General features: G+C 34.5%; 1 protein-coding gene across 3 annotated transcripts in view; it reads right to left on the reverse strand.

The window, feature by feature from the left end:
• Positions 1-1,068: 1,068 nt before the first annotated feature.
• Positions 1,069-25,234, reverse strand: part of TMX3 (thioredoxin related transmembrane protein 3) — a 29,902-nt gene continuing 5,736 nt past the window's right edge. For all 3 annotated transcript variants that reach the window (XM_048939348.1, XM_048939349.1, XM_048939350.1), the window contains 14 exons: positions 24,860-24,899; positions 23,633-23,756; positions 21,476-21,521; positions 20,011-20,091; positions 18,960-19,059; positions 18,656-18,733; positions 16,358-16,424; positions 15,664-15,762; positions 14,733-14,790; positions 13,814-13,867; positions 13,436-13,492; positions 8,682-8,811; positions 6,450-6,518; positions 1,069-5,117 (listed from right to left, as the gene is read on the reverse strand). In XM_048939348.1, the coding sequence (XP_048795305.1) occupies positions 4,851-5,117; positions 6,450-6,518; positions 8,682-8,811; positions 13,436-13,492; positions 13,814-13,867; positions 14,733-14,790; positions 15,664-15,762; positions 16,358-16,424; positions 18,656-18,733; positions 18,960-19,059; positions 20,011-20,091; positions 21,476-21,521; positions 23,633-23,756; positions 24,860-24,899 (1,270 nt within the window). In that variant the 3' untranslated portion in view covers positions 1,069-4,850. The remainder of the gene's footprint in view (positions 5,118-6,449; positions 6,519-8,681; positions 8,812-13,435; positions 13,493-13,813; positions 13,868-14,732; positions 14,791-15,663; positions 15,763-16,357; positions 16,425-18,655; positions 18,734-18,959; positions 19,060-20,010; positions 20,092-21,475; positions 21,522-23,632; positions 23,757-24,859; positions 24,900-25,234) is intronic.

Consider the following 25,234-nt stretch of genomic DNA (forward strand, 5'->3'; position numbering starts at 1 on the left):
ACCCTAAGGTTTTAAGCCACTCCCACAGGTTATTTACTTATTTAAATGCTGAATCACTTAGGTCTTTAGTCTGTCAACAGTACATTGTCTGCTTTGGACTAGAAGTCAACATCAACTGTGCAAGTAACAAGAATAAAATTGCAGCAAGCTTTTAAGGTGAAAATGCAAATCTCACATTATTGATTAAGTCCCTAATTCCTGAAAGCATTTAGATTACAAGCTGCCAACTTTGCCAATATTTAATTATACTCTAATTCACCATTCCTTTAAATTAGAGGTGTAGCAACTTAACACAAAATAGAGGAGCTGTTTTTTTTTTTTTTTTTTTTTTTTTTTAAATCTCAAAGAATGCAAAGCTACAAATTATTGTGAATGACTTTCCGTGCGTGCTTCTGTGGACAAACAACACAAACATCTCCTAATAATTGTGACTGGGTTGTAATACTACTCACTATGCCAAGCAAATTGATCCAGCCAAAAGTTTACTTTGTAGGTAAAAACAGAATGAAAATGCCAAAATTTGACTATGAAAAGTAAGCAGAGATATTTCTTTTGAAAAGACCTAAATGTTGATTAGCAATACAGACAATATATGTTGAATGTACCTCAGCTATATCAAAACAAGTTATGGATATGAGAATAAGTGGATCCTGCTCCATTCCCACTTCTGTCCATGCTTTTTCATCCACGTCATAATCAGCCCTCAAACATTCAATCTCTTAATGCATTATAAAACTGCCCACTGGTTTGGTCAGGACAATCATTAATCCAGCCAAAGATTATGTCAACTAGCAATAAAAACAGCTGAGTACCAGAAGTGATGCAATGAAAGTGAAGTGGCATGCTCAGAAAGGAACATTGTATGTCAGTAAAATTTGCTGACAAGTTGCACACTAATTCTGTGAAGTCATATTCTCTCTTCTTCAATGAGAACTTATACATAAATCCAGTCAAAAACATTATTCCTCTCACTAATAATAATCTTTAAGGTTACTCATCCCTCTTCAAAGGATCTTGAAAATATTTTAGGTTTTATTGTTAAAAGACACAATCCTCCATTCAAAAATGCTCTGTGTAAAATGGCTTTATTTATTCTACAATTGCAAACACTTCTATGCTCCTTGGCTTACAAGCAGAATGAAGTCTACTAGAAACAGGACCTTTCACATCAGCTGCTAATGGTGCTCTATGTCAGAGAATCAAAATACAGGTTAGTATGAGTAATCCTTTAAAACGGTTACCATTTCAGAAACCAGAGGAAGATAATTGTTTTGGGAGTACTTATGCTGCCTAGGCAGACTACAGAAACCTTTCAATTTAAGAGTTCAACAAAGTGTTCAACACAAGACTGTCAAAACTGTCTCCACTGGTTATACCAATACAACATGCAGCAGTTTCAATGAGATTCAGTATGTTACAAGATGACAACAAAAAAGCAGAAAGCTGCTGCATTTCTGGAAAAGATTTGAGAACCAGAACCACCGACTCAGCATAACATGACCTGAAATGTCTGTAGTCTTGTTGGACATTAAGAAAGCTTTACGGAAGCACATTTTGTTTCGGTACCCTTTTCAGTAATGAGCTTTTGATTGTCACCAGAGTGCTCCGCCCTTCCACCCATCCAAGCAGGGCTTCTACAAATATGCTGACAAAAGAGAAATGGGTAAATTAATTCTGGACCAAAAACAGAGCAAGATAAACCTTTTCCTTAAACATTTCATGAGAATGAAGCCTTTCTGTGCAGTCTTTGATGCACTAGATCAATCAAAATGTAGTCATGCTATCCTTTAAGCACTGAGCTCCACACTGTGGAAAGTTCCTGTTAAGACAGCTCAAACCAAATGACAACACTACTCAAAATTAAGTTCTTTCAGAAGGAAAAGTATTATAGAACAATTCACCTCATGCTGCCTTTGCTACAGTAACTGCTGTAGAAATTTGCAAATATGTTAATGGAATGTGTTGGTATTTAAAATTCCTTCTTTCAGGAATGTATTTGTTTTACTCAGTGAGTATCCCAGCAGTATAAACAAATGTTTCACTCCTAAAACTGGAGAACTTCTCCAGAATACTGAGGAGGCATCAGCTTTTTCAAAAGCTGCCATCTACAGTACTGAACTGAGTTACTCAGGCTTAATACATGCTTACAACAAAAGTTGCAGGAAATGCTGCCTCCTACAGAACATGCAGCACCTCAACACACCATAAATTAAACAAAGCAGACAAGTACTATTATGTGTTTTTATTATAGAAAAACAAAAGGCTTCACTTGAATTCAATAAGCAGCGTTATTTCATGAATTCAAAACAGGTTATGACAGTGAAGTTGCTTTCAGAAACCTTGAGAGATTTGAGAAAAAAGAATAAAATGACAGATTCTCCTCTGACAACAATCTAAATTATTTGCATGACCACAGTAAGTTCCTGTAATTGCATATCACTTCTTACACTCAGTCTATGATTCGTATGCTCATCTTTTCCCTGTGCCTTGTTGAACATAGCTGAGAAAAGGATTTGGTGAAAACAGCAGTACATTTCAAGCTTGATTTTCAATAGCTCAGTACACATCAGATTAATATTACAATTCAGAAGTGACTGAGATACATTTTCTTCTTCAGCAGTTGAATGTTACAGTTGTATCAGAACCCAGTGAGAGGTGTTTCTTACACAGCATTCATCATTTTCAGCTTTGTAGAAACAAGATTTCTCAGCAAGATACTGGGCTAGCATTTGATTATAAACAAAAAATAACCACAAAAATGAAGAGTCACAAATGAGGTACAGTTTGCAATGCAGCAGAATTCATGGGTTTCTTTTTTACTTTTGTTGGTCAGGTTTTTCGCTGGTTTATTAATTGCACACTACAGAATGAAGGGTGGCCTTCCACTGATCACATTCACCTTTTAGTCAAAAGCTGCATGTCCCCAGTCAAAGCCAAAATTAAACATGTAATTGATTTGTATTTGAAATCTCATGGCAACAGACAAATCCAGGAAACATCTTACTATATTAATAGTCTTATTGCCACCACTGACTTATGTTGAATTCCAAAGGAACTTAAAGCCTGTCCTTGAGTGATTGTTTTAAAATGCAACTCAACATCTCTAAATCATGTTAAAGACAACTCTAAAATACAATTTTAAGCATCTCACTCTTCACGTATATGCTAAAAAATATAACTCAAGGTATCCTGCATATTGAAAAAGAAACCAAAACACAGACATTAAAAAAGCAAGATAACTCAACTTACTATTTACAACCAGCTCAAATATAATGCAAATATAATGAAAAAAGGGGAAAAAAAATGCAATTCACAAAGGAAAAAGAAGAAAACAAAAAGCAAAAAAAGCATTTCTGACACCTGCTATTCAGAATTATACAAACTCATATTTTCTTGTTGTTCTGAAACAAAAGTGGGTTGATTAAAAATCAATTTTTTTTTTCTGAAAAATATTTCCTAACTTTAGACCTTGTTTGTAACACTGATAACAGTCATCTACGTACTGTAACCAGCACTGGCTAATACCAAGTTACTTAAACCGAAGACCCAAATTTTCTTCCCACAACAAAAAGAATGCAATTCATTTTCCATAGTTATGCTTTATGTTATCATCATTTGCTCCAACACAAAACTTGACTATTTAAGTTTACCAATGTCTTTATATAAAACGTCTTAACTTAGAGTTACTGCACAGTAATTTCTTATGTGATCTAGCTGCCTTATACAGAGGACTTCATCTGTATTATATTGTAATATTACTTTAAAAGAACAAAAAAAATAGCATGAATACCAAGATAAGGAGCAACAGAAGTTCTGTTTGCGTGGTACTTTTCATAGCATCAGTGCTAATGGCCTTGGAGATTTTAACCTTGGACACAAACTAGTCATTTTCACAGGATCGTATTAGAAGTGACTATTGTGACAAAACAGATAATAAAAATGCATTATACTGATCAATCTTTATGAAAGTTAATATTATGCTCCATTAACTCTCTAGGTAACAGTCTCAAATAGTAATATCAACACAAACCACCTCAAAGACTTGTAACAATCTAAACACTGTAAACATGTTTACATCAGTCAAAAAGCTTGTCATGTGGGATTTTGGCAAAATAGAGTGCTTGTGTCATCCTTTATCAAGTTGTACTGTAGTTTCAGAAAACTTCCAGTACAAATGATCATTTGTAATAAAAGGTTATGTAAGCATAAAACAATTTAACATGTAACCTTGTTTGAAAAGTTTTAAAATGTAGTTCTCCAATAATTTTTAGCTGCTAACATGTTGTATATCACAGAGATATTCCCGACTGCCAGTAATTACATTAGTACATAATAAAACAGTCCTCTGGTTTATAACAATTTACATTTAACTTGATAACAAAAAATTATTTTTCCAAAATAATGTGCAACAATAAAACATGTGAGTTCCTGGAAAAACCGTAACATGTCTTTAACCATCAAGGTTCTGAAAGAATTTACAGATCTCTTGAATTTTTTTTAGTATACAGCCTTAATTTTGAGTGCTCGGCTGGGCTGTACTATTATCAGTTCATCAGGTATACTAAAGCCAAGTAACATTATCTCATTGTTCTAGGAACAAACAATAAAAAACCTCCCCAAAAGTACCTGCAAGTTCCTTCATATTCCTTTGATAATTGTTAAAGACAATTGAGAGAACATCCCTATTTAGCTCTTTTCCCTGTCAATATCTGAGAAAATTTAAACACATGCAAGTCAAAACTACCATAACGCAGACACAAAAAGGTCCTCTTTCATGAAGATCATCAATAAATGACTACCTTCAATAAATTAGTCTATTTGGAAATTCTAGAGATTTTTTGCTCAACACATTAGTCTTTTTTCTTTTCCAATAGGTCTTTCTGTTTAAGCTCTCCATCTGAAAGTTCTGCATACTTCCCGTTCTTTTCCTCCTCTTGCTCCTCCTCACTGCCATCATCTGTGAGCTCCCGATCACTGTTTTCCTTTTTAACTGCCTCATGTTCATCTACACCTCCATCTGTATCAGCTGTGCAGATTCCGTAACACATTATGCTGATGACACCCAGGGGCAACCCAAAGAGAAAGCATCCCAGAAGTGGTGAACTCTTGAACACTGACTGTTGGAACACAGATTTGAAGTAAAAAAATAACTTCCACTGAACATACACAGTTACCACATTACCTATTACTCTGCATATTTATTTACTAAGATCTGAACTGAGACAGTTTTCTTAAGAAGGGCAAAGCAGTCATTTTAGCCATTCCTACTGTAAGCTCATTTTAAAAAAGTCTTAGGTTAATATTGTAATATTCCAGTGGGATGATTAATGTTAACATACTAGCTACAAATTCTATCCATTGTTTGCAGCTTGAGAAACCATTGTGCTAATAATGTTAAAATAACATTTTAAAACAACCAGTTTAAACTCTCATTTGTGTCTCATTCTCAAAAATGAGTTTGAGTCATCATAAGAATGATGACTGAAGAAGCCACTTGTTATTAGAGAGCTTCCTATTAAAGAGTAGCTTGAAAGACTTTATTGCACAATAAAGAGGAGGGACTTCTGGTTTCAGAAACTGATGCATGAATGCTGCATGCTGACAGAAGTTTGGAAGCCACATAAAGAAACAAGCAAACGTGAATTCAAATTCACAGCAAAGATTTTTTTTTTCATGTATGACAAGCAGAAAAAACATTATGTACTTCTGCCCAATAAAATGCTGTTAAGCATCGTTAACCTCCAAGAAGAATGATAAAATATTTGTTTTAAAACCACACCAAGTATAGTATTTAATCTCTTTACACCCTAAATAGCTTTCCTCAGAATGTTTTACATTCTGTTATTGCTTCCAATGAAAGGAATAAAAGAGGGTTAAGAAAAACATTTAATTCTTTCTGCTCTATCCCTTAAAATGTACATCAGATTTTAATACAGAATGCGAGTGAAAAAATAAGAAACTCTGTATGCTGAATATTTAGCACACTAAAAAATGTTATTAGAGACTCCTGTCAAGAAGTTAACTAGGCTTAAACCTAATGCATATATGTGTGTGAGCATATATGTGAACAGATTTATATTAAAATATTTCTAAAATCTATGAAAACATATGCATCCTGATTGATAAGGTTACTATCTGTATGGGAATTGCTAGGTCATGATCTGAATTGATGACTGAGCACTAGGTGACAAGTCATGGATAAGCCAGTGAGCTCAGGTGCAAGCAATCAGAAGGGATGGACCCAGGGTCCTTACCCCTCATTCATGGATTAGCAGCTGAGGGAGAAGCATCTCTATTCCGAAATGATGCTCTTCTTGACATGTCACCCGTCTCCAGAAACAATGAGCCTCCTTCTTCTAAATAGCTCTTTAAATGCCTGTCCTAGTACAAGGCATTATCATTTCCTTCCATTGCTCCTCACTGTCTAAGTGACAAAATATAAAACTTACCACTACAGTAGACTTGGCATCATAGACTATTCTCTTGATTCGCTGCAGAACTCCGTCACCACCTTGCGCCTGAAATTTCAAATGGAACCATGTCAAAACTGCTGACACTTTTCATTTTTGATTCCAAAAGTTCATTCTTCAGACCTTGAAATCTTAAGCCCCTTTAGAAGGAAATGAAAAGTAATTATTCTTGCATCTCACAATGCCCAGACACTCCAACTTTTCTAGCATGGACATTCATACCAATAGTTTCAAGAAAAATTTTCCCACAACTATTTTAAGCAAATCGTTAACAGTAAACTGGCACTCTTAAACATCTCTTACTATAGAGAAACACTAAGAAAAACTAAAAACCAGTGTAACCATTATAAAATTCAATAAAATTGAAGAGGACTTCTGAACCTTCTTTTTTAAGTTGATTGATATCTATTTATGGATAAAGACAGAAGCAGTTAAAAAAAAAAAATCTAAAAAGTAACAGAAAGATACACAAGCGTAATGAAAATAGTTTGCGGCCAGCAATATCAGACTATCTGCATTACTACCTGAATTAGCAGAGCTTCCAAAATACTAGATGAATCTGAAGCTAATTTGTGTTGAAGAAGGCCAGTCTTCACCTGCCTCAGGATGCCAGAGAAACAAATAGGATGAGAATCTACATTTTGGAGAAAATCAACTGACCAGAACGTGATCCTGACCAAATTCTCCTGAAGTGCAAATTACAGAGATGAAGGACTCAAAGGCTACTAAGACCATACAGAATAACAAGGTGAATATTCCAACACCCTCCAAATAAAGGAGGTAGGGATTGTCGCATTTCTCAGAAATTTCACTGTTGTTCAGAAATTTTACATTCTATTACTAGTTTATCACTGTACTTCAAAGACTGCTGATTTCTTGGGTCTGAACATATCTGTAGTAATGCCATTTTATGTCGACAGACATCATTTAGCTTCAATGAAGTCCGATCCCATATTAGCTCTCTCATGTATATACCAAAGATGTGAATTCAAACAGGCCTTTAATCATTCTAGCTAAAATACTGTAAACAAAACAAAGACACAAGTCATAGTACAAGAAAAAACACACAGCATCACAAATACCATTACTCAAGTTAAAAACCAGACAAACTAATTTAATCTGTTATATTTAAACAAAGTTCAAACATGCTAACATGTTTAAACAAAGTTAAAGATGCTAATAAAAACATAATTCAGAATTTTCAAGTGCAATTAAAAATATTAAAGAATTGAGAACTGAAGAAAAAAATGCAACTAAAGAATTTACTTGGAATATCCCTTGCCTTGTGTTCAGATACTTAGCTAGTAAAGTCATTAACTTTACTGCAAGCAAATCCACCCATATTGTTTTGTTGATACACCAATCTGTCAGACTAAATAAACTAAAGTATCCTGTGTGACTGAAACAGTCTACAGCTTTACTTGTTATTGCTATTCAGCATCCTAAAACTGTTGGCATAACGTGATGCGAGATTCAACTAATGCAGTAAGTATTCAATGTAAAGTGAACTGGACATAAGTGTCTTCCAGGAGGCAGCATGATGATTTGTCAGCACTGCCTTCTTTCAGTGAGAGGCCACTTTGCCCTGTGTACACAAATGAGAGCTCTGATACAGTCTTTTCCTTATCCCCAAAACACAGCCTTTTGCTCAACTGAGGGTATAAGCAAAGTTTGAGTTTGCTTTACTAACATGAAAAAAAAAATTGTCCAAGCCACCAACTGTGGCTGGATTAATTAGGCTTATTAAAAGGTCATTAAAAGCAGTTAGAGAAGAGCAAGCTTGTGTCTGAAACACGCAAAAGAAGCATGCCACCACTCTGAATCAGAACATATCATTCATGAAGCTGATAGATTTAGTCATTGCCCAAAAGAAAGCATAGAGCCAAGTTACATTCACCAGAAAAAATTTCAAGGAAATCAGGAAGAGAATTAAAAGCTCTCAATTTATCAGTGACAGCAGTAAAAGAAATACCAAGATAACTTAATAAGCTCTATACAATAAAACAACATTTGCTTGCTATTAGAGGGTTCTGCAATCAGAAATCTGAGCAAAGAAAAACCCTGAACTCAGAATCATACATATATAGACAGTGTCCAAGATAAGAAGACAAAAGAAGATAAAACATATGACATGACAATCAGAGCAACCTTTTTTTTCTTACTTCTTATAAAATGAACACCAACAATATATTTGAAGTCACAATGACTTACTTCAGCTGTACCATCCAAGATATTGTTAATAAACTGAACCATATCTTCTGTGTTCTCAATGTGCCTATCTGGTAGAAAATACTGCTGATTGGAGGTATTCAAAACAACGATAGTAGGAATTGTCAAGTCACTGGAAACATAAAAAAGGTTAGATGTAAAAAAAAAAAAAAAAATCGTCTACATCATCGCAATTTAAATGACTTCTACATCATTAATCTTCCCCATGTGCACTGCAAATACCAGTTCCAGTTCCTTAAATAAAAGAAGAAAGAAGAAAGAGAATCACCATAAAGGTATAAGCTTGTTTCTTACTAATACTTTTTCTTCTTGTCTGTGTCAGTGAAGCTATTGAAACTTACTGCATGTTACATACCCATAGCGATTGCAAATAAAATACCTTGTGATTTTCCTATTAGAGAGAGATCTCAGACAGTGGCCTTGCATTACAAACGCAGTAGTGGCACAACACAGTGCACAAAACTATAACCCAAGAATTCAATCCCAGTTGATCAGCTCTAATCAATCAACCTCTGCCTATTAAGTCAAAAGGACACAGTATATATATATATATTTTAAACACACCTTTAAGATAGAGCAAATAAGCTAGAGTTTTTAAACCATTACTACTCATTAGCTGACGTTCAAATGTATAATCACTACTAAGTAACAGATCAGAAAAAAACAGATTGGAAATCACCTCTAGAGATAATACAGTATAATCTACTTCTCCAAGTAGGACTAAATTCAAACTTAGCCCAGTTTAAAAACGTACACTATACAAGCATATTTTTCCTACAAACAAGATAATGCAAACCTCATTTTTCTATATTTTCACTCTTCTCTAGCAGCGACTCACCCATGTCTATTTCTAATCCAAGCAATATTGATGATATTTCAGCCTTCACTGTGGCTATTATAATCTATGTCTGTAATCAACAGTATAAAAGTACTAAGCATTTATTCAAGATTCTAATTTTCCTTCACATCAAAGAAATTATTGCACATTTTCTGACACAGTAATCTTTTAAATTTAATTCCAAACTTAGCCTTGAGTAACTTCAATATTTATCCATGAAAACGCTAAGCTCCTACAAAACTCTAGGATTTAAGGCTCAGACCATATTCCTAGAATTCAAGTTTAAACCAAGATGCACCTCAGAAAACAAGACCTACTAGAGATAACAAAATAATTTCATCTTTCTGAATGTATTAAAAAAAAAAAAACAAAAACAAAACAGCTTTGTCAACAGTGAAAGCTTGCAAGAGGATTTTCTAAATACAGTTTTCCCCTATACATTTTTATTCTCTATTTATTAGGAACAATTATGTAAGTAAGGAGTCAATCAAATCAAGTGCTTGATCACAACTTATCAGCTTCTGACAAAATACGTCACTCTGGACATAATCAAAATAAGTTTCACTATTTGGATATGGAAAAGAAATTGATACTAAGCAGTGTAAACCACTTCCCACCCATAACAGAAAAATAAAGCACCAAAAAGTTAAAACATTTAACAGTTTGGTAATTAAATTGTTGGAGTTGTCTGAAAAGCAACCAAAAATTAAACTTGATATATAAAATTTATATGCTATCCTGGAACTCAAAGTCACATGCTTAGTTGGGTTATTAAAAGAGCTGAGAAATAAAGATGCACAGACACCTTCAGTTGGTGTTACAATGTTGTTCTATACCTCACCTTTCACAAATATGTATTATGAGGAATGTTTCAGTGAAATACTTAAATATACTGCTTTCTTCTTTTGAGCACACTTCTAAGTACTATATATATATATACATATATTTTTTTTTTTTTACTCAACAGAAGCATTCTCTTCCATTGCTGAAGACAGAAATAAACGACACTATTAGTGGAATTACATGGTCTAGTATCAGACCTGGAGACTGGTGACCCTGACTGTGGCAGGGGCGCTGGAACTTTTGATCCATGGGGTCTTTTCTAACTCAAGCTATTCTATGATTCTACATCTAAGTCTGCAAGTGTATTTCTAACAGGGACAACTGGTAGAATTATTTTGTCCTTTGTCAAGAAAGGGTATTCATTGTTATGCACATCTGGAAGAATAAAACATTCTGTAATAGATTTCTCCAGTTTCAAGAGGCTTTTTCTACCTGTTTTCACTTGCTGCCACCTAGTGGAAAATTGAAGGCCTGACTATATTATTTTACTCAAAATACTCAGGCAATCATGTGAACAGCAAATACTTCTCTTCCATGTACTTTGCTGATTTCCAATTATACTGGAAATGCATGTTTCATTTAGGAAATAAACTACAAGTCTGCAATTAGTTCAACAGCAGCTTTTCATACACAACAAATGATAAATTTAGGCATTTTGTAGATTAAGTTTAAATAATCCAACTGAACAGATCCAACAATTATTACCAGATCACTACTGCTGTAAATAACACTTGTTCTTCCCCGTCATTTTATTCATCCCAGGGAACTCATCTACCTCCCTAGCTTCTGTGCACATCAATTCTAGTGCTCAGCGGAGTGTGCTGAGTAAAAAAACAGTTAGGTTTTTGTTGCATCAGTAAAATACCTCTCCTACCCTCCCAAACAGAAAAATGAAGCAAATTTATGCCAGACAAACTGAGAAAACCACACAGGAAAGGAAATAATGAAAAATGGGGGTCTCATTTTTTGACAACCAGAAAGCACTGAAACAATAATCACACTTTTACTCCAACTGATAGACAGATGTTTTCAGATTACTTGTATTCAGGTACTAAACCGAATCTAGAGGCATTCCACAGAAATAATAACTAGTACTTCTGAAGTCCTCATGAATCTCCTAGAACTTTTAGTGGCACAGTTTTAAATTAGAGCATTTGCATATCTATCTTGTTTTCTTACTCTTGACCTTGTAGACATCTTGTGGCCTTAGATCTAGCATCCACAAGAGCTACAAGACCAGACAGATATAAGACAGACACTGTGGAAGATGGATACTGCAGACTACTGCAGGTGCTCATGGTGTGCACTTTGATCAACAACAGAGGAACTCAGAACACTCCTCCAGTACAAAGCTGGCATATTTATTCCTGTTGTGCCCTTCCTTCATTTAGAAGGCCAGACAAGAACAAGTCAACAGTAAACACCAAGCAACCAAACTCCCTAGTGACAGATCTTTACAAAACAAGGACAAACATTAAGCATTTTGTTAGGTTACTTACATATTTCAAAAGGTATCAAGTACATACCCCACAAGCAGATAGCACCTTTTACACATTTCATGCTGCCTGTCTACAGATACATGAATCTCTGCATTTCAGCTCTACAAATCCATGGTGAAAACATGAATTCATGGTGTCTGCTAAGTGATATTTCAAAGCTGACTTCTCAAATGGTAATAGATACCTGTCTCTGTTCTTAGGAAGATCTCTTACACAATCACTGGCAAATACTGTACTTTATTCTTCAACTGCTTTTCAAGAAGTAAGGGCACATAAAGCAAGATCCCAATAAGCTTCAGTTTTGAAAATGCCCTTGCAGGAAAAAATATGCCTCTCCAGAAATGAAAAAAAAACAAACAAAACAAACATGGCTAGAGTATGAACAAATTTCTATCAGGAAACATAAAACTTCTAATTTTGATAGTGTTGTGTAAATTTCACCAATGACAGAGAAAAAAACACAACATACAGTTCTAATAGAGTACTTTATTAAGTAAACCTAAAAGATAAACTCCATCAATCAGCACTACCAGTAAGACAAACATCTAAAATTAAATTATAGTATCATTTGTTTAATTAAAGCTACATATTTCTGAAGACAGTGATTTTTTTTATTTTTTTTTTTTAATTCAGAAAAGGCAGGAATTCTTCAGATGACTGTTTTAAGTTAAATACAATAGCAACAACTACAAGAGAAAAAAAGGAATGCTGAAATGCTGACACACTAGGGCGAAAGGATGCCATCCAGAGGGACCTGGACAAGCTGTGAGAGGTGGGCTCATGCCAACCTCATTAAACTCAACAAGGCCAAGTGCAAACTCCAGCATCTGGGTTGTGGCAATCCTAAGCACAGATACATGTTGGGCACAGAATGGCTTAACAGCAGCCCTGAGGAGAAGGATTTTGGAGTGTTGACTGATGGAAGACACAACATGAGCCAGCAATGTGCGCTTGCAGCCCAGAAGGCCAACCGCATCCTGGGTTGCATCAGAAGGGTGATTAGCAGGATGAGTGAAGTGATTCTAACACTCCACTCTGCTTTTGTGAAACACCATCTGGAATACAGCGCCCAGTTCCGGAGCCTCCAAAACAAGGACATGGAGTTGTTGGAGCAGATCCAGAAGATGGCCACAACATTGATCAGAGGGCTAGAGCACGTGCCCTATGAGGACAGGCTGAGAGAGCTGGGGCTCTTCAGACTGGAAAAGGCTCTGAGGAGACCTTATAGCAGGCTTCCAGTACTTAAAGGGGGCCTATGGGAAAGCTGGGGAGGGATTTTTTATAAGGCCAGTAAGAGACTAAAATGGAAGAGAATAGATTTAGATTAGATATCAAGAAGTTCTTAACTGTGTAAGTTGTGAGATACTAGAACAAGTTGCCCAGTGAGGTTGTGGATGCTCCCACCCTGGAAGCATTGAAGGCCAGGCTGGATGGGGGAGCAACCTGGTGTAGTGGGAGGTGTCCCTGCCTATAACAGAGGGTAGGAACTAGATGATCTTAAAGGTCTCTTCCAACCCAAACAATTCTATGATTCTATGAAATACATATGTACTTACTCCATTAGTAAACTATTGATGTAATCATTTCCATCCATATGGCCAAACTGAAAATCCCTGTAAGAAATGCAATGAAAAACATTATAAAAACCAAAAAGTAGTAATGTCTCAGTGTTAAAATAAGTTTGTCCTAAATACTTTTCTTGTAAATGAAGTATACAATCAACATTATAATGCAAAAAAAAAAAAAAAAAAAAAAAAAAAAGCAATGCTGCAGCACAATCAGTTATGCAAAATTAGTTAATGAAAGTCAACTAATGTCAGTGTATGGTTCAAAAAAACACTATACCATTTCTCAGGTAGAAAAAACAAAAGTAACTGCTGCCTTAGAAAGGTTAATGCAGAAGTTCATTGAAGCTATTGTAGAAAAGTGCACACCTGTGAAAGTGATCCCGATAATCTCTTGCAACCTCCTGAATAATAGATTTCAGTCTGGAGACAAAAAAAACAATAAAAAACATCTGTTAATCCAAGATATACTTCGTCAAAATTCAAGCATTTAGATTTCTCCAATAAATAGCAAATAGCATCGCATAAGCAATAATATTTGCTTGCTCAATCAACAAAAAAACACTTTGCTCATCTTCCTTGATTTTATAGGTTGAAAGGCTAGCTAGCATACAGTCTCAATACGAGAAAAAGAGTGTCAGACTGCTTTGCGTCACCTATTATCATCTGAACGTATGACACGGTGACCTTGAAGAAAATCCAAAGATGATTTGTCAAAACAGTAAACACACTACTTGGACAATATTTTCTCAGCTTACATATACAATCTCATATCTAACAGAAAAGTTTTGTTCTTCCAGTCTCCAGCAAATTCTGACTCACATTAAGAAAGGGTATTTTCAACTACTAAGTTCTGCACGCAATTAATAGCTATGCATCACTAAGTTCATTTTAATGCAGCTGAAGAGCAGCCTTTTGTTTAAAACTAATAAATTTATCTCAAAACCACCTGAACTTAAGTACTCTTTTCCATATTAGAAAAGTGAGGGTATTTGAGTTCACAAGATTTTAAAGTGACACAATAGCTTAAAGAACTATGCAATCACTTTCCACGTGATCTCATTGAAAGTCTCCCTTTAAAACTATATGGACTTAAACAGGGCTATAAACAAAGTAATAATGATGTCACAATCTAGAGAACATAATATTAAAGGTAAAACTTTTCATTTAGTCTAGAATTTCTGAATTTCTAAGGAATCTCCAGAATGCATCAAGATTTTATAAGTCAATGAATTATTTTTCCACCATACCACTACATTTTTCCATTCATTGGTACTCAACTCTGTACCTGGTATGTTCCACTGAAGAGTTTTTGTCATCAATCACTGCAATAGCCACAAGTTTTCCTAAAAAAAGGAATACAGTACTTGAAGCCATTTAAAAAAGAAATCGCATTTTCAGATAGAATATGTGCCAATATCTGGAAATTTTTGTAACAGCACTTCAGTAAATGCCTTTTTAAAATATAACATTACTTTCACAAACATGTGGGAATCCAGGCATTCTGTATCTTCAGAACCTTGAAGAAACCAATGCAGCATCGAGTATAAACTTGTTTTTAAATGGGAGGTAGATTATAACTTACACTGATCTGGAAAAAAAAAAAAAAATCAACACAGAATATCTACGGCTTCCTAAGCATATACATACTCTAAGAGCAAGTAACTGAAGTTACTTGGATGCAAAGTCTTCATTTGTCTTCCAAGAAATTTCACCAAACACAGAAGTATTCAGGGACAGGTCCATTTCCATAGACGTTCATCTCCCTACCTCACCATATCTCCTCTAAAGATACTTGAATTACCTACTATCTGAGAAACTTATATAACATACTTACCTGAATAAGTCCATCCATATCTGACATTTCAAAATCTGTTTATAAAATTCTGATGGTTTTTCAAGAATTTATGACTTATAAAAAACCTAAATTATTATTAAATTGAAAGCCTTGCTTAGTTTTTGTGAATACTACAAAATTAGACATACTATTTTTTATGGTGTTATTAAGGGTCTAGCACAGGCTTTGGATGAAGCCTCTAGTACATATGAAATGTCTCCTGTTTTTGAAGTTAATCAGACATCATCAACTCAACTTTCAGATTAAGTAGGGTTTTGTTTGTTTTGTTTCATAAAAAGTATCCTTTCTTACTCTTCTTTGCTTTTTCTTAATGTTTAAGTTTAATTTTGGAGACAACTGTTCAAACATAGCAACATCTCACCTGTATCTCCAAGTTCATACAATGTAAAACCATCTACAGTAAGATAACCTTGAAATCTTTCTCGATTTATCCAGGATGACAGATCGCCATCTTCATATTCTAAAAATACAAAAAATGCTGAAAGTTAAATACACATTGTGTGATAATACCACTTTTTTTCCCCCATTTTCTGGGGGCAATGTGAGAAAACAGAATTATTAATATATCAAGCAGTACCTCGCTCTCATTTTTGAAACATTAGTATACATTTTGTACAGTAAAAGTCATCTATCAGAAATGAAAATTCTTGTTCACTGTATCTGGATTTCCTCAAAGGTTATGTTAATGGGTGACACCTCTTCAGCAAGTTTTCTTCTACTTTCTGATTTGAACAGTGAGTGAAGGAGAATATTTAAGTGCTTTGGCTCAGGCAAAACAATACTACTGGAAGCTGCATCTCAGTGATTAACATGAAGTAAACTTTCTTAACTTTAACATCAGTACTGATAAAGACAATTCCTCCAATGATGTATTTTTTTCTGTAAGTAATCAAACTTTTCCCTATGCTGCCACGAAAGAGCTGTTATTTATCACAAAATTATTGGTGCATTTCCCACTGCTCCATCTTGCCTTGAAATAAGCAGCCCCGCTGCCTCTAGTTTCTCCACATTTGCTTTCAGAGTCTTCTTTTAAAGTAATGTACACTTTTACTTACCATCATACACAAAGTAAGTTCCGTCTTTGAATACAACAACAGCAGGTAGTTCAGGCAAGGTCAGATACTGAAAGAAAGGTATTCTTTGGTTAATCCATTAAAAAAAAACTTCCAATTTTTTAATAAACATCTTTGAAGTGTGGAAAAATACTCCGCAGGGAAAATATTCAAGTACATTTAAACACATTCTGCCTACGTTGTTAAAAATAAGCATTCCATCTTCTGCAATATTAACAAGTAAGAAAACATAAACCTATTCTCAACAGGTAGGCCTCATAAAATATAAACCAAACAGCATTTTTACACGTATCTAAAGTACTATCAGAAAGTTTTACTAAAATTTGACATGCACTTTAAATAGGTCATAACTTGAGAACATCATCAAGCTTGCACTATTCTGTTTTCAATTTGTGCTGTTGTCAGCGTACCTGCCACACAGAAACTTTTACTGAATGGACAGTCAGTAACACAGAACACTTGAAAAGTATTATATTGATAATATGCCCCACTAAATCAGGGCCATTTTCTGTGTTCAAGCTGATGGAAATACAGATATTCCAGAAGACAAGCCTGCAAATGCCCCTCATGTAAGCATACAGAACAGTGAACGCATACATCACCATCCTGAACATGCTATTAAGATTCATTTGGTCAGCAATATACTCAAGAATACACAAAGTATAAAAATCTTGTAAAGATAAAGTTAACAGTCACAGTAAGTCAACTCAATAAAATGAAACAAAAAGCACTGCATGTACTCCTTTCTGTTAGCTATCATTAGTTAAAATTTTAGAATTTAGAATTATAGAATAGAATCTGTGATTAATAAAAGTATCATATTTTTAGTCCTGATGATGATGTTGAATCGTTTCTCTAATTTATTTATGGTTTGGGGAAACATAAGAACAGTATAATGAGTACTTCTCCAAATAACGTGCCTACTGTGATCATTGTGTTATCTCAGAAAGAAATGCAAAATCAGTAGGTTTCTAATGTAAGAGCTCATACACATGATCAAGAAGATTAATTCTAGATAATGCTTTATTCTCTTATTCACCACAATCATAGTTCAGCATTTTTAAAGCTCAAATCTGCCTACGTCCGCCTCATGGCTTACAACATAACTAATCTTGTTTCAAGCTTTAGGTGTAAAACCACAAAACAAAGCTGAACAGTTAATATCACATCTCATGGTGAAAACCCTCATTACAAGTAGCAACCAGTTACTTTGTAACATTTTCGCTACTCTGGAAAGAAACAGTGTACAGTCACTACTTCAGTTACAATGATGCAACATTTGTAGCAAATTACACTGGGTAGAAAGAACAGTGCATTGCTTACATCATAGAAAGAGTTTCAACATTTTGCATTCTTGGTCAGTAGCAGCTAAACTGTAAACTGTTCCTTGCTAGAGTGGGAACATCTGGATCAGGTCACACAGGAACGCATCCAGGAAGATTTTGAATGTCTCTAAAAAAGGAGACCCTACAACCTCTTCGGGCAGCCACGTTCCAGTGTCCTGTCACCCTCGCTGTAAAGTTTTTTCTCATATTTACGTGCAACCTCCTGTGTCCAGTTTGCACCCGTTGCCCCTTGCTCTATCATTGGATGTACTAAGAAGAGCCTGGCTCCATTCTCATGACATTCATGCTTTACATATTTATAAACATTAATGAGGTCACTCCTCAGTAACCTCCAAACTAAAGAGACCCAGATCCTTCTGCCTTCCCTTGTAAGAGAGATGTCACTTCAACAGTTAAGCAACAATAGTTAGAAACTTTTCACCTTTTTGATTAAATGCAAATGACTCCCTTTCTATTATATAACATCTCTCTCACATTCAAGAGTACAGCAGGATTCTGCAGCCAGCAGACTAGGCTGGTTGATACACAGACAGACAATCAGCTGTATCACACAAGCTGGAAAGAACTTATCTTTTCACTAAAGCTCCTGATACTATGGTATCCATGCTATAAGACAGATGAACCAATTGGCTGGTGAGAAGTTTATCAGGAGCAACAAGAGCTTTGTAATGGATAAAAATGGAAACATGCATATTCTTGAGCTGGTTATGCAGAATTCAATGTGGGCTGAACATGTCTTTAAAATTTTGTCAACATGATTTAATCAGTTTATTAATATTACTGAGCAAGTCATTTTGTTAACACAAAGCACGTAGACTCAAAAACTTCACAGTGAAATTATTTGAAACCTACCAAAGACAGACAGGAAGCCATCTCTATGCCACCAAAACAACCAAAAGAACATTTTTACGGACATCGGAACTGAACAGCTTACCTCAGGGAGCACATCTTCTGAGGCAGAAAAAAAGTATGTATAAACAATTAGTTCTGAAGCAACTTCAATGTATTTTTCCTGCAAAAATAAAAAAAAAAAATTTTTTTTGAATGGTTCAGCCTCTAGGATGCTTTAGAGTTTTGCAACATACCTTATCTTCAAAAGATTCATCAAGAAATAGGGTTAGGACACAAGATTATAAAAACCACTTCTAGTCTTTGAACTTTCTAGAAGTTATTTTACAGTATGTCTGTGGAGAGTCAAAAGAGATAACTTTTTAAATAAATTTAATCTAGTTTCAAACCTTTAAAGGAGATTCCCCACCAACATATACAAAAAATACACGATGCCTCTTTCGCACATGCTCAAACATATGCTGGCTAGGAAGTGGCCTGATAAGAGGTCTGGAAAAAAAGAAAGAAGATAAAAACCTTAGTTTCTGCAATCTGCCAAATCACAAGTAGAAATCCCCAAAGAAAATGCCATACAGGTAGTTTGGTTTCCCAAATTCCTCAACCCAAATTTATCCAGTTTTTCAATTTCTATCAGAAAAAGAAAATAAAAATCCTGTCTCTCAAAATAAACTATGTTCCCTAAATAATGAACTTGCATTTTAGACTAGCATCTTAGAACAAAATGTTGCTACGATGTTAATATTCAAGCCACTTACCAGCTGTACACTCATTTGAGAGAAGATAGATGGTGTGATTTTAAAAATATTCTTTAAAAATTTTAGTAAGCTATTAGATCAATGACACTCTTACACTACAGAATTATCAACAACTTCATATAATAAGTATTATATGTCTGTATCACTTAATTGTATCTAAGGATGAAAGGAAGAAGTGCCATTTCTTCTCTACTCAAAGATTTGGAGGCCATGGGCCACCAGAAGAAAAGAAGAAATTATGAACATCAAAAAACGTTGTGAAAATTCTGTAGAAATAATTTCCTCATGTTGCTAACTGCCACAGCTTGCTGATGCACAAGCATATATTTTACAGATTAAGGAAACTTGGAGCATTAAACAGATTCTGTCTTCATAACAATGTCCATATATTAATCCACATTTATGTCAATATTTTTGTCTATAGCTCCTATGAATTGTTTGTCCACAGTTTCGAAAAGCCCTACATCTTGCATGATAAAGAATTATAAGTGCAACTAGTCGGTTCCTATTTGTCTTCTCCATGTCACTCACCACCAAGCTCACAGGCAACCACATGCACATTGTGTGTAATTTTTCAAGTCAAGGTATTTTTATTATCATTTTTTAATCAGTTGCATTTTTGGCCCAGTGCAAAATATTTTGGAAATATTAAGTCAGAAGCAGTCTCAAAGAATTCTGTACTTACCCTGCTACTCTATTAGCGAATTCAATTATATCATCTTTGGTCCTGGGTCCTCTATAATTGTATGCCAAGTCACCTTTTAAGCTGGATAAATGGGAAAGGAAGAAAAAACAACAAGGAGGAAAGAATTAGCTGACATTAAGAAGCCACAGATTCTGAAGAACAAAATTAAAATCAAATAAGTTTTATCCACATGTGAAGAATTTCTCAAACTTTTACTAGTCACTTGTTAGCAAATGATAATCAAAATTATTTTTAAAATATTCATCAACAAGCAATTAGCAAAAATAGAAAAAAATCAGTAATGCAAAACAGTGTAGTTATGGAGTAAAAACCTATTTATACAATATCTAATAATAACATCTAAAAACAATTATTTTGTTATGTTTTTTTTCTAGTGTGTAGCAATCATAAATACAGAAGTTGCTAGGAATATTTGCTAATAAATTCAAAACAGCTAAAACAAATCCAAAATGTCTTTTTTCTTCTTTTTGGTAATTGGGAAGTACCAAATGATTTGCAAAACTTTCTAAATGTATGCACCAAAGATTCCACAAAGTGCTTGTCAATTTCTTGTACCTTGCCGGCACACGTGTATTTAATTAAAGTTTACTACATTGTAACAGGCTTCCTTTGAATCCAAGTAAGTTTAGGAAGCCCGTGTGAAGAAAGTAATCTTAAAACAACTTTCTATGCCTCTATATGCCAATAAATTTATTATCCCTAACAATAAATATGCTCAATATTTGAGTCTTTTTTGAGAAACCTAAATTAAAAATTTTATATATATAGTGAATCTTACCCTTGAACAAGCATATGCTGTGAACAACTCCTATATAATCACTGAAAAGTGATCAACATTACTATTTAATATGACCTTGTATTGGACTATGCACTATATACCTTAAGAGTATGTATGATACCATTACAGCTTGGATTTTTTTTTTTCTTTCTTTAAATGTTAACCTCCATTAATTTTTCAGTTAGCGATGCAAGAACAAAAGCTGCATGTGCATCCTTTGTCAAACAACAGCTCTCACACTTTAACCTATACAGTAACCCAATAATCACCACTGTCGCTTACATAAGATTTTCAGGAAAATCACTAGAGAGAAAAGAAGGGCAATTGAAAATAAGAAAGCAAAATTAATAGCTTAGAGAAGTCAATGGAAAGACTTAGGTATGCAGTTACTGCCTGGATCATTCTCAAGACTTCAGATCAGTTGGTACATGAAATTCCTTTCTGTATTTCATATAAATGCATACACACACTGTTAAAGTTGCATATATAAGACAGCAGCGAAATGAATTCCAAAATTACTACACTATTTTTTTTTTTTAAACAGTTAAGATAACGTTTTCCGTTTGCTTTGTTGTTTTTTAAAATGGAAAACTACCTTTTGCACTTATCAAATGAATGTTGGGAAAGGTCAAGTTCAAAATAATTCAGTGAGAAACATCAACTTACAGCTTAATTGTTGGATAGCCTCGCACTCCGAATTCAGATGCAATACCTGAAATATATGCATTAATGCCAAACTGAACCAAGTCTTGTTCACTCGCCCACCTTAAGGTTTAAGTAGTTTCCTATTCAAGGCACATAAATAAATGCAGAGGCTCCTGATTTAGATGCTAGAAGTAAACTGGCATCTCTAAACATAAACGTTCAGTCAATTTTCTCTACAAGGTATTATGCATTTAATGTGAATATACATAGAACCAGCCGGAAATATTTGAGGTAAGAATTAAGCATCACGGATGTAGGGTCTGTAAACATCCATCCATCCATCCCACCCTGCCTCACATTTGCTCAAAAGGTTGTATCTTGATATTGGAACATCCTTTACTGTTGTGAATGTAGCAAGTGCCACCTTAACAGTATCTTCAAGATAATTCAGTGTTTTCCAGAAGTTAAAATAAATATTCCTTAAAGAAGAAAAATCTAGAATAAGCCAAAACTTTTGATAATGCCTCTGCAGCCCCTTGACAGGGTAGGGAAGAAGAGTTAAAATGCACCAAAACATTTTAATACATGAATATTCTTAAGCTACCAACCACATGCCACAGTAACACATGTAGGAGGACTGAGCACAGGGCTCTGAATAACAGTTTAGAATGTGTCACTCTAAAATTGTTTGTTGAGGTCAACACGAGTTGTACAGACCTGTCAATAAAAGTAGCAGTTCACATACTAGCATCTCACTCAGAGCAGACTGATCTAAGAAACATGTGGTCTATGCCCGCTTGATTTTGATCTCTTCCTCTTATATTTCTTTTATTAAAAACTAGAATCTGTTCAGACGTGTGCTAATATGTACAATCACTAAGACTTTCACTAGACAGCTTATTTTTCCTCGCAGAACTCTGTAGTACATTCAAGAAAACTGCAGAATAGGCAGGTTGTTTTTCTGTTTTGTTTTTAAAAACATCTCATCCAGGGAGATTACTGAAATCCTCTCAAGTGATTTATTTACAGGACCAGTGTCACTTGTTGATACAAAGAACACTACACAGGCAAATAGCACCAATTATGCTAGCACTAAGTGAAATTTATTTATGCTTTCATCGCATTCAGTGGACTTTAAGGCAAACTTGCACAAAAATTCAACTGATACACCAGGTAACAGTTCTGTTAGTACAACCACTGCATTTATTAGATGTTCTATATAGTTTCCACCAAAACATTCTGATGGCAAGCCATCAAAAATTCAGACTTCTCATGTTGCTTAATGTTCCTATTAGAAACACAAAACTAGTTACACACAATCTTCATACTCTTTTCTGCAACATATATGTTATACTGAGTATGAAGAAACTCAACTGTCACCAAAGAAACTCTGTTTAAAATGCTGTGCAAATACAACAGTCCTGAATACTTGGTTTTAATTGCACACAGGCATCACATGGACCCTACCATTCCCTATGCGTTCCCTTACAGATTTAAGTGAAGTGACAAGAGACAAGCACACTAAAACTAAAAAAATAGTATTAAACAGGTAAAAAGTCTCTCATGTCTGCCAAAACCACTTCTCTGAACACCTCAAATTTTGTATGTTTCTATTCCTGAAAACACTCTGTACATATGAAAAGTATCTTCAAAAATAAAAGCATTAATATAGCTCAAACTGGTTCTTCAAGAATACATTTAGAGAAACATGGGGAGAAATTGGCTCAGCATTAACATAATGACTTCAGTGATTTCAGTTGGTTTTTGGTTTAACGTTTCGAGGAGTAATTACCTAAAAAGAATAACAGCAAGAACACAAACATTTGTCCAACAGTAATACAGGGAACATAAAATGTGGTTAAATTGGATGTTGTCAAGAGAAGCACTACTCCAAAACACTTGTATAAAGGTATTCTAAGAAGTATATTAAAAGGGATATATGTTAAAAGCTTTCACCTTCCATTTGCTAAGAAATCTCCACACAACCAGCAGTAAGTACAATAAAAAAGTACATACAGCATGTTGTCACTTTCAGAAACAAAAATCAGGAGATGGTTTCCCAGTAACTGTTTTTACATGAATTTCTTATAGAACAATAGAATGACTAATGAAAACAAAGTAAGAACAACTTCTGTTTTGTAGCCGGTAGGAAATTATCTCCATTCAAACCTTACTTACTAGAGAAGGAAGTTGCATCCATCTTCCCGACTCTTACTGGAGAGCCCATGTTTTTCATTTCTATACCCACTTCATTCCACACAGGCTCTAATTTCTTGCAGTGGCCACACCATGGTGCATAAAACTGAGAAGATACAAATACATTGAATTCAAGTCAGATACATAGATACATTAGTAAGGTTTATTTCACAACTTTGTTCTTCTTCAAGTTGTATGAAAATAAACCTGACAGTTACTTACAAAGGTGGAGTGATAAACTGAGCTTTTAAGATTTGGTACTAATTTAATACGAAAGCAGGAGTTATAAAAGAATGTACTCAGTTGTAGCACAATTATACCTTTTTTGCCCCCAACAGACTGTGTAGCAACACATTAAAAACCTCTCAAAGTACTTTCATTTGGTTGGTTTTTTTTTGTTTGTTTTGTTTTTTTTTTTTGGTTTTTTTTTTGAAAGTGAAAACTTTTAATCAATCTATCCAGGAATACACATTTAATTTGCAAAAATATATATATTATTCTTTGAAAAGGAGATTGTATATATATGTACATATACACACATACTTCTAAAGCTATTCTCTGCATCTCAGTTTTTCAAGAAATGACTTTTATACAAACATGGTCTAAAATCAATTCCATTTTTGTCAAGGTCAGAAACGTGAAACTATTTTATCTTCCTGCCTATCTTGCTATAATGCCTCACTAAAATTAACAGAGAAGATTCCAATGTTTTAGAAACATGATCATGTTGCAAGCTGACAGTAATGTGCAGGAAGACAAAAACCAACTTGAAATGGTTTTCCCTACTGAAAAGAATCATATTCCTTTCCAAATACATTGGAAAGAATGGACCATTTCATGTATTCGATGCTAAATGTATAGCAAAACTTAGTTGATAGAATTGTAAAAAAAAATCCTGCGTGCAAGTTATAACCTCTTCATTGCAAGTGTTAGATAATCTGCTTTCCGTTTTTAGGGCTGTAAAATGTAGGTTGAACACTGTCTGTATTCAGTACTCAGTCTAAATTGTGGTTCATCCTGAACAATGGAGGACAACTGCGTATCCACCATGAACTAGTCATGTAACTTCTCTGCACCACATACAAATGTTTTTCCAAATGATGAAGCAGCCCCACTACACACCCTAACAGCGTACATTTTGTGTTTTGAGTTCCACTAGCTTGGTGTGAAATAATGGACAACTCTTCCAATTTTTCCTTCTATACTCACATCTACAAGCCAAATATCATCTTTACGGTTTTCTTTAAACCTAGGAGGGAAAAAAAATAAAATTAATATATCTGTAAGAATCTATAATTAGATTTAAAAACTACAGATACTAGATTGCTGTTTAGCTTCTTTTTTGGAGGAAAGAAGGGAAGGTGGAGGAGCAAAGTTATTTTTCATTAAATAATCCCAGCTCACAATACCACATGCACATTCTTTATCAATTATACTTCTATAATCATTTGCCAAAGCCAAAACAACCAACAATAAACAGCAAAACCACACAGAACACAGAAAGCATACCAATATTCCACAAATCTATTTGATTGTGATATGTAATCCAAGGGACTAAAGTATTCTGGTATTATACTAAACACT

Source organism: Lagopus muta, chromosome 3 (genome assembly GCF_023343835.1).
Source record: "Lagopus muta isolate bLagMut1 chromosome 3, bLagMut1 primary, whole genome shotgun sequence".
Classification (NCBI taxonomy): domain Eukaryota; kingdom Metazoa; phylum Chordata; class Aves; order Galliformes; family Phasianidae; genus Lagopus; species Lagopus muta.